The following is a 10018-nucleotide window of genomic DNA, read 5'->3' on the forward strand; positions in this document are numbered from 1 at the left end:
GACGTGGCCGCGGATGGGCGTGGCCACTGTCCATAAATGGTCATGGGCGTGTCCCTGAGTGTGGCCCCGCCCCTGGGCGTGCCCGGCACCGGGGGGCGGGGCCAGTGGCGGCCGCGATGGCGTCGCTGTTCGGCGGCGTGGAGGGGTGAGGGGCGCGGCGCGGCCGGGGGGGCTCCGGGGGCTCCTCCGCACCCCCAAACCCTGCCCGGACACCCCCAAACCGGGGGGACGGGGACCGATGGAGGGGGCTCCGCACCCCCAAACCCATCGCCCCGCCCGGGCACCCCCAAACCGGGGACCGATGGAGGAGGCTCTGGGGGTCCGCACCCCCAAACCGCGCTCGGGCACCCCCAAAACAGGGGGGCCGAGGGGAGGCAGCCGATGGAGGGGGGCTCGGATGGACCCCCCCGGGTGGGGGTCAGCACCCCCCATTTCAGGGCCCCCCAGTGACCCCTTGGGCGGGGCTCAGCGGGGTCCCCCTGCTCGGTGGGATGGGGACAGGGACAGGGGACAGGGACAGGGACAGGGACAGGGACAGGGGCGGTGCTGGCAGTGTCCCCCCCCTCTCTCCGCAGCGGGGGCACCCACTCCAGGGTGGTGCTGGTGTCCGGGGATGGCCAAATCCTGGCCGAGACCGAGGGACCCTGCACCAACCACTGGGTGAGCTGGGGGACAGCCCTGTCCCCAGGCTGGGCTGGGACACGGGGACAGGGACGGGACACGGGGACAGGGGGTTTGGACATTGGGACAGGGGATGGGACACAGAGATATGGGATATGGAGATCGGTTTGGGACATGGAGATGAGTTCCAGACATGGAGCAGGATGTGGATCACAGAGTGGGGTTTGGGACACGGGGAGGGGTTTTGGGACACAGGGAGGGGGTTTGGGACAGGGGGACAGGGGGTTTGGGACACAGAGATATGGAATGTGGAGCTGGGTTTGGGACATGGAGGTGGGTTTGGGACACGGGGAGGGAGTTTTGGGACACAGAATGGGATTTGGGACATGGAGGTGGGTTTGGGACACGGAGATGTGGGATATGGAGATGGCTTTGGGGCACGGAGCTGGGTTTGGGATATGGAGATGAGTTTGGGGACACGGGGACAGGGGGATGGGACACGGGGAGGGGGTTTGGGGACACGGGGACAAGGGCTTTGGGAAATGGAGGAATGGGACATGGAGATGGGTTTGGGACACAGAGCTGGATGTGGGACATGGAAATGGGTTTGGGACATGGGAAGGAAATTTTGGGACACAGTGTGGGATGTGGGACACGGAGCTGGGTTTGGGACATGGAGATGGATTTGGGACAAAGAGTGGAATGTGGGACATGGAAATGGCTTTGGCACACAGACATGGGTTTGGGTCATGGAGCTGGGTGTGGGACATGAGATATGGGATTTGGAGATGGCTTTGGGACATGGTGCTGGGTTTGGGACATGCAGTGGGATGTGGAGATACGGGATATGGAGATGGCTTTGGGACATGGAGAAGGGTTTGGGACACGGAGCTGGGTTTGGGACATGGAAATGGGTTTGTGACATGGAGTGCGCTGTGGGACATGGAGATATGGGACATGGAACAGGGTGTGGGACACGGAGTGTTGCTGTTTCTGGTTGTCCCCAAACTCACGGACACTTCGGTGGAACGCAGCCACTGCAGATGGTGCCACAGTGTCCCCATTCCCAAAAACCCTCATGGGACACCTGGGATGGCACTGGGGTGGCCTCAGGGTGTCCCTGTGCCCAAAAACCTATGTGGGACCCTTGGGTGGCACTGGGGTGGCCTCAGGGTGTCCCTGTGCCCAAAAACCTATGTGGGATCCCTGGGATGGCACTGGGGTGGCCTCAGGGTGTCCAAAACCTGTGTGGGACTCCCAGGGTGGCTTCAGGGTGTCCAAAATTCGCATGGCACCCCCGGTGTGGCACCTTGGTGGCCTCAGACTGTCCCCTGGCCGTGTCACAGCTCATCGGCTCCGAGAAGTGCCTGGAGAGGATCGAGCGCATGGTCACCGAGGCCAAGAGCAAGGCGGGCGCCGACCCCCAGGTGCCCCTGCGCTCCCTGGTGAGCCCCCGCGCTGTCCCTACGCCCTGTGCCACCCCCCCGGTGCCACCACGGGGGTGACATGGCCCTGGGTGCGGCAGGGGCTGTCCCTGAGCGGAGGGGACCAGCAGGACGCCATCGGGAAGCTGACGGAGGAGCTGCAGCGCCGCTTCCCCCACCTGAGCCAGAGCTACTTCATCACCACCGACGCCGTGGGGGCCATGGCCACGGCCACCGACCACGGTGCGCTTGGGCCCTGTCCCCATTGTTCCTGTCCCCATTGTCCCTGTCACCCATTTGCGTCTGCCACCCATTTGTCCCTGTTCCGTTTGTCCCTGCTCCCCTTGTCCCTGTCCCTGTCCCCGTTGTCCCTGTCCCCTTGTCCCAGTCCTTATTGTCCCTGTCCCCATCCCTGTCCCCATCCCTGCCCACCTTGTCCCTGTCTTCATTGTCCCTGTCACCCATTTGTCCCTGCCCCTCCTGTCCCTGTCCCCCTTCCCATCCCTATCCCCCTTGTCCCTGCCTCCCTTGTGCCTGTCCCCCTAGTCCCTGTCACTCATTTGTCCCTGTAACCCTTATTCCTGTCCCAATTGTCCCTGACTTCTTGTCCCTGTCACCCATTTGCCGCTGTCCCACTTCCCATTCCTGTCCCCATTTGTCCTTGTCCCCATTTGTCCCTGTTCCCCTTGTCCCTGTCCCGCTTCCCATCCCTGTCCCCCTGTCCTCTGCTGGCTGGGATGGCATTGGTGACATTGGGCACCGTGCCACCCCCACGGGTGTCACCCCACAGGTGGCATCGTGCTGATCTCGGGCACGGGCTCCAACTGCAAACTCATCAACCCCGACGGCTCCGAGACCGGCTGTGGCGGCTGGGGACACATGATGGGGGACGAGGGGTCTGGTGAGCCCGGGGGGGCACCGGGGAGGGGGGACCCCAATGCTGACCCCACTGCTGACCATCCATTGATCCATCCATGGATCCATCCATCCATCATCCATTGATCCATCCATCATCCATCCATCCATCCATCCATCCATCCATCCATCATCCATTGATCCATCCATCATCCATTGATCCATCCATTGATCCATCCATTGATCCATCCATCCATCCATCCATCCATCATCCATTGATCCATCCATCCATCCATCCATCCATCCATCCATCCATCATCCATCCATCCATCCATCCATCCATCCATCCATCCATCCATCCATCCCTCCATCCATCATCCATCCATCCATCCATCCATCCATCCATCCATCCATCCATCCATCCATCCATCATCCATCCCCGATCCCGTTATTCCCAGCGTACTGGATCGCTCACCAGGCTGTCAAGATGGTCTTTGACTGCATGGACAACCTGGAGGTGCCGCCCCACGACGTCGCCTACGTCAGGCAGGCCATGTTCGACTATTTCCAGGTGCTGCCAGGGTTTTTGGGGTGCTTGGAATCGGCTTTGGGGTTGTTGGGGGGGTTTGGGATGGGTTTTGAGGGATCTGGGATGAGTATCAGAGTTTTCGGATTGGTATCAGGGTCTTGAGGGGCTTTGAGATGGGTATCAGGGGTCTTGGGGTGGTTTGGGATGGATTTTGGGGTTCTTGGGCGCTTTAGGATGGGTTTTGGTTTTTTGGGGAGGTTTGGGATGGGCTGGAGTCTTGAAATGGGTTTGAGATGGGTTTTGAGGGATCTGGGATGGGTATCAGGGTCTTGAGGGGCTTTGGGATGGGTATTCGGGTTCTGGGAGGGTTTTGGGATGGGTTTTGGAGTTCTTGAGGGCTTTGGGATGGGTTTTAGGGTTCTGGGGGGCTTTGGGATTGGTTTTGGGCTTCTGGGAGGGTTTTGAATGAGTTTTGGTGTTCTTGAGGGCTTTGGGATGGGTTTTGGGGTTCTCGGGGGGTGGGATGATGTTGGGAACTTGAGGGGGTTTGGGATGGGTTTTGGGGTCCTGGAAGGGCTCTGGGATGGGTCTCACAGTCCTGGAAGCAGGGCTGGGATGGATATCAGGTGCTAGAAGGGTTTTGGGATGGTGTTGGGGTCCAGGGTGGCCCTGAGCCGTGTTTGGGGTCCTGGGGGGCTCAGGGCCGTGTGCCAGGATCTGGGGTCACTCCCAGCTGTACCCGGGGACATTGGGGTGTCCAGGACGGGTCCCCAAGCCTCACCCATGGCCGCCCTGCCCCCCGACCCCACAGATCTCGGACAGGATGGGGCTCCTGACCCACCTCTACCGCACCTTCGAGAAGTCCAAATTTGCGGGGTTTTGCCAGAAACTGGCGGAGGGTAGGGAAACCCCTTTCCCCGGAATGACCCCATTGTCCTTGTCACCTGTTTGTCCCTGTCCCCATTGTCCCTGACCTCCTTCCCATCCCAGTATCCCTTATCCCTGTCCCCCTTGTCCCTGTCTCTTTTGTCCCTGTCACCTGTTTGTCGCCATCCCTGTTTGTCCCTGTCCCCCTTCCCATCCCGGTCCCCCTTGTCCCCATCCCCCTTGTCCCTGTCCCCCCTTGTCTCTATCCCTGTTTGTCCCTGCCTCCTTATCCTTGTCCCCTTATCTCTGTCCCCTTGTCCCTCCCGCTGCCACTCCCTGCTCTCTGCCCCGGGCGCACCTTGACCCCGAGCACAGGGTGGGGACACCTAGGTGCCACCTCCAGGGGAGGGGGCACAGAGGAATGTCCCACGTCCCCATGGGTGCCACCCTCAGGTGCCACTCCCAAGGGGGGCACAGAGGAGTGTCCCATGTCCCCAAGGTGCCACCCCTGGGGTAGGGGGCACAGAGGGGTGTCCCATGTCCCCGTGGGTGCCACCCCCAGGTGCCACCCACGGGGGAGGGGGCACAGAGCAGTGTCCCACGTCCCCACGGGTGCCACCCGCAGGTGCCCAGCTCGGTGACCCGCTGTGCTGCCACATCTTCACCAAGGCGGGCGAGGTGCTGGCGCGCCACGTGGTGGCCGTGCTGCCCAAAATCCACCAGGTGAGGCCACAGAAGCCGGTGCTGCCGGTGCCACCGCGCCCTGCCGGGTGTCCCCACCCCCTCGGCGGTGCCACCGTGTCCCTCTGAGTGTCCCCACCGCTGTCACAGAGCCTGTTCGCGGGCGAGCTGGGGCTGCCCATCGTGTGCGTGGGCTCGGTGTGGAACAGCTGGGAGCGCCTGCAGGCGGGTGAGCGCTGCGGGGGATTTTGGGCATTTTGGGGTCGGGGTTTCGGGGTCCCCCTGACGGCGTGCCGGTGTTTGTAGGGTTCATCCAGGTGCTGGAGCGGGCGCGGGGCGAGGCCCGCGGGGATTTCTCCAGGTTCAGCCTGCTGAAGCTGCGGCGCTCCTCGGCGCTGGGGGGAGCGCGGCTGGGGGCGCGCAACGTGGGGGCGGCGCTGCCGCTGGACCGCGCCGGCAACGTGGATGTGTTCTACACGCACGTGTTCTGAGCGCCGCGCCCCAAACACGGCCCCAAAAACGGCACTGCGCCCCAAAACTGCCCCCAAAACACGGGACAGCGCCCCAAAACTGACCCCAACACGGGGACAGCGCCCCAAAACTGCCCCCAAAAATGGAGACAGAGCCCCAAAACTGCCCCAAACACGGGACAGCGCTTCAAAAATGGGACAACGCCACAAAACTACCCCCAACACGGGACAGTGCCCCAAAACTACCCCCAACACGGGACAGCGCTCCAAAATTGCCCCCAGAAATGGGGACAGCGCCCCAAAACTGCCCTCGGAGCCACCTCCCAGAGGGAGGAGGCTGGGGGGTTTGTGGGGTTTGCGGGGTGTGTGGGGTTTTGGGGTGTGTGGGGTTGGTTTGTGGTTTGGCAATAAAACGGTTGCACTGGCCCAGGGGAGTGGGAATGGGGCGGGAATGGGAATGGGGATGGGGGAGTGGGAATGGGAATGGGGCAGTAATGAGAGAGCAGGATTGGGGTTGGGAATAGGGCGGGAATGGGGTGGGGGAGTGGGAATGGGGGAGAGGGAATGGGGTGGGAATGGGGACTGGGAGGTGGGAATGGGGGTTGGGAGGCGGGAATGGGGTGGGAATGACAATGTGGATGGGGATGGGGTGGGAATGGGGTAGGGGAGTGGGAATGGGGATGGGGATGGGAATGTGAGAGATGGAATGGGGTGGGAATGGGGACGGGGGACAGGGTGGGAATAAGATGGGGGAGTGGGGATGGGATGGGATGGGATGGGATGGGATGGGATGGGATGGGATGGGATGGGATGGGATGGGGAGGTGGGAATGGGATGGGGATGGAAATGGAAATGGGAATGGGGGAGTGGGAATGGGGATGGGATGGAGGAGTGGGGGAGTGGGATGGGATGGGGAGGTGGGAATGGGAATTGGGGGAGAGGGAATGGGGATGGGAATGTGGGAGAGGGAATGGGGTGGGAATGGGATGGTGGAGTCGGAATGGGGATGGAAATGGGAATGGGGGAGAAGGAATGGGGATGGGGGAATGGGGATGGGAATGGGATGGGGAGGTGGGGATGGGAATGGAAATGGAAATGGAAATGGAAATGGGAGAGAGGGAATGGGGTGGGAATGGGGATGGGGGATTGGGGATGGGACTAGGATGGGGAGGTGGGAATGGGAATGGGAATGGGGTGATAATGGGAGTAGGATTGGGGATGGGAATGGGGCGGGAATGGGGATGGGAGGTTGGGAGTGGGAATGGGAGAGTGGGAATGGGGTGGGATGGGACCAGGAGTGAGGGGATGGAGCAGGATGGGAATGGGGCAGGATGGTGATGGGAATGTGGGAATGGGGCAGGATAAGAGATGGCATGGGCTAAGGGGTTGGGAATAGGGATGAGACTATGAATGGGAATGGGGACGGGGATGGGATTGGGAATGGGGATGGGAATGCGAACAGGACTGGGAAAGGGAATGGGAATGGGATTGGGGATGGGAATGGGATTGGGGTGCTGAGCCTGCCAGCACAGGCAGGGATGGCTCTGCATCCAAGGAAAAGCAGGAAGGAGGCAATCCCAAAGATTGGGATCAGGGATGACATCCACGACCTGGGAATGGACGTGGAGCTGCCGGAGCAGCTTTTGGGAGAATTCCCGCTGGAAAGGGGAAACAAAAAAAGGGGAAAAAAAAATCCCTTTTGGGAATCAGAAGTGCCCAGAAAGGCTAAAGTGCTGGAAAATCCTCTGGGAGCTTTTCCAGGAGGGGAATTCCCAAGCAGAGCCAGCACGGGCTCCAAACTGGGAATGACTGGGATCACTGGGGCGGCCAAACCCGCTCGTGGAGACCCCGCAGTTTTCCAAGGAAAACTCTGGCCCCACTCCCTTCCAAAAAAAGTTTATTTGGGATTCACCTCGTCCAAAATTTACAGCATTGGGGGGTGGTGGGGGAAAAGGAGGGATTTGGGGGAGAAATCCAAGGAAAACCGGGAAAAAGAGGAGGGGAAAACGTGGCATCGCTCCACGGGATGGATCCCAGCCTGCCCAGCCCAAATGGGGTTTGTGGGGTTTCCAGGGGGGCTGGGAACAGCGGGAATGCCGGGAATTCCATGAGCTCAGCCCTGTTCACGCTCCAGCGGCCCCGATCCCGCTGATCCATGGGGATTTTCAGGGATGAGCAGCGGGAATGGCGCTGGGGCTGCTGCTTTCCCGGGGTTCCCCAGCCCAGCAGATCCCAATTTCCCTGGAAAAGGGTTTGGAGCCTTTGGAATGCGCCTGGTTTGGGATTCCCAACCCCAAAAAGGTCCCGTTTTCCAGGGATAGGGGTTTGTAACCCTGGGAGGCTCCTGCTTTCCCTGGACAGGGATTCCCAATCCCAAAAACTTCCTGCTTTCCCAATCCCAAAGAGCTCCTACGTTCTCCAGACAGACATTCCCAATCCCAAAAAGTTCCTGATTTCCCTGGACAGGGGTTTCTGGCCACAAGGAGCTCCTATTTTTCCTCTGTAGGGATTTTCAATCCCAAAACACTCCTGATTTCTCCAGACAGGAATTCCCAATTCCAGGAAGTTCCTGGTTTCCCTGGATAGGGTTTCCAACCTTGGGAAGTTCCTGATTTCCCTGGACAGGGATTCCCAATCCTACGGAGCTCCTGATTTCCTTGGACAGGGATTTCTGACCTTTGGAAGATCCCGCTTTCCTTGGATAGGGATTCCCAATCCCAAAAAGCTCCTGATTTCCTTGGATAGGGATTCCTGACCCTAAGGAGCTCCTGCTTTTTCTCTGTAGGGATTTGCAATCCCAAAAGATTCCCAATTTCTCTGGATAGGGATTCGCAATTCCAAAGAGCTCCCACTTTCTCTGGATAGGGACTTCTGACCTTGGGAAACTCCTGATTTCCATGGATAGGGATTCCCAATCCCAAGGAACTTCTGATTTCCTTGGATAGGGATTTCTGACCTCGGGAAGCTCCCACTTTTCTTCGAGGGGCATTTCCAATCCCAAAAAGTTCCTGATTTCCTTGAACAGATTTCCCAATCCCAAAAGTTTCTGGATTTCCTTGGATAGAGATTCCTAATCCAAATCAGCTCCTGCATTCCCTGGATAGAGATTCCAAATCCCAAGGAGTTCCTGCTTTCCCTGGATAGGGATTTCCAATCCCAAAAATATTCTGATTTCCTTGGATAGGGATTTCTGACCTTGGGAAGCTCCCATTTTTCCTGGATAGGGATTCCCAACCCCAAAGAGCTCCCACTTTCTCCAGATAGGGATTCCCAATTCCAGGAAATTCCCGATTTCCCTGGACAGGGTTTCTGACCTTTGGAAGTTCCTGATTTCCTTGGATAGGGATTTCTGACCTTGGGAAGCTCCCATTTTTCCTGGGGAGGGATTTCCAACTCCAAAACATTCCTGATTTCCTTGAACAGGGATTGCTGGCCCCGAGGAGCTCCTGATTTAATTGGATTTCCAATCCCAAAAATCTCTTGACTTCCTTGGATACAGATTTCTGACCTTGGGAAGCTCCCACTTTCCTGGACGGGCATTTCCAATCCCAAAAATTTCCTGATGTCCTTGGATAGCGATTCCTAATCCCAAGGAGCTCCTGATTTCGTTGGACAGGGATTCCCAATCCCAAAAAGTTCCTGCTTTCCCTGGATAGGGATTTCTGACCTTGGGAAGCTCCTGCTCTCCTTGGATAGGGATTCCCAATCCCAAAAAGTTCCTGATTTCCTTGGATGAGGATTCCCAACCCCAAGGAGCTCCTGCTTTTCCTCTGTAGGGATTTGCAATCCCAAAACATCCCCGATTTCTCTGGACAGGGATTTGCAATCCCAGAGAGTTCCCGATTTCCCTGACAGGGATTCCCAATTCCAGGAAGTTCCTGGTTTCCCTGGATGGGGTTTCTGACCTTGGGAAGTTCCTGATTTCCTTGGACAGGGATTTCCAATCCCAAAAATATCCTGACTTCCTTGGATAGGGATTTCTGACCGTGGCAAGCTCCTGCTCTTCTTGGACAGGGATTTCCAATCCCAAAAATTTCCTGATTTCCTTGGATAGAGATTCCCAATCCCAAAGAGTTCCTGATTTCCCTGGACAGGGATTTCTGACCCTGAGGAGCTCCTGATTTCATTGGATAGGGATTCCCAATCCCAAAAAGTTCCTGATTTCTCCAGACAGGGATTCCCAATCCCAAGGAATTCCTGATTTCCCTGAACAGGGATTCCCAATCCAAATGAGCTTCTGATTTCCTTAGATAGGAATTTCTGACCTTGGGAAGCTCCCACTTTTCCTGGATAGGGATTTCCAATCCCAAAAACTTCCTCATTTCCTTGGACAGGGATTCCCAATCCCAAGGATCTCCTGCTTTCCTTGGATTTCTGAGCATTTCAGAACTTTGGGAATTGGCCGGGATTTAGGGAGCTGCAGCTGCCATGGATGGAGAAGGAAATTCCCAGGATCAAATTCTGATGGAGACACGGATCCCACCCCAGGATCCTTGGAAAAGGGATCAGCACCAGGATATTCCCACCACATCCCAAAATACCCCTCATCCCAACCCTCTCTTTTCTCAGGA

The 10018-nt window shown here is 58.1% G+C and overlaps 1 protein-coding gene across 1 annotated transcript; it reads left to right on the forward strand.

The window, feature by feature from the left end:
• The first annotated feature begins 585 nt into the window (after positions 1 to 585).
• On the forward strand, positions 586 to 5761 carry NAGK (N-acetylglucosamine kinase). Its single transcript, XM_058803903.1, has 9 exons — positions 586 to 660; positions 1968 to 2066; positions 2147 to 2288; positions 2836 to 2946; positions 3359 to 3471; positions 4241 to 4328; positions 4922 to 5019; positions 5128 to 5206; positions 5284 to 5761. Exons 2-9 carry the CDS (start codon positions 2007 to 2009, stop codon positions 5466 to 5468), a joined length of 876 nt encoding a protein of 291 aa, XP_058659886.1. The 5' UTR covers positions 586 to 660; positions 1968 to 2006; the 3' UTR covers positions 5469 to 5761.
• The last annotated feature ends 4257 nt before the right edge of the window (positions 5762 to 10018 follow it).

Source organism: Ammospiza caudacuta, chromosome 4, assembly GCF_027887145.1.
Source record: "Ammospiza caudacuta isolate bAmmCau1 chromosome 4, bAmmCau1.pri, whole genome shotgun sequence".
NCBI classification, from domain to species: domain Eukaryota; kingdom Metazoa; phylum Chordata; class Aves; order Passeriformes; family Passerellidae; genus Ammospiza; species Ammospiza caudacuta.

Excerpts from the sequence above, each read along its gene's own strand:
- NAGK (XM_058803903.1), top strand. The coding sequence starts at position 2,007 with ATGGTCACCGAGGCCAAGAGCAAGGCGGGCGCCGACCCCCAGGTGCCC. Across the intron at positions 2,067-2,146 it reads AGGTGCCCCTGCGCTCCCTG|GGGCTGTCCCTGAGCGGAGG; the intron begins GTGAGCCCCCGC and ends TGGGTGCGGCAG. Across the intron at positions 3,472-4,240 it reads CCATGTTCGACTATTTCCAG|ATCTCGGACAGGATGGGGCT; the intron begins GTGCTGCCAGGG and ends CCGACCCCACAG.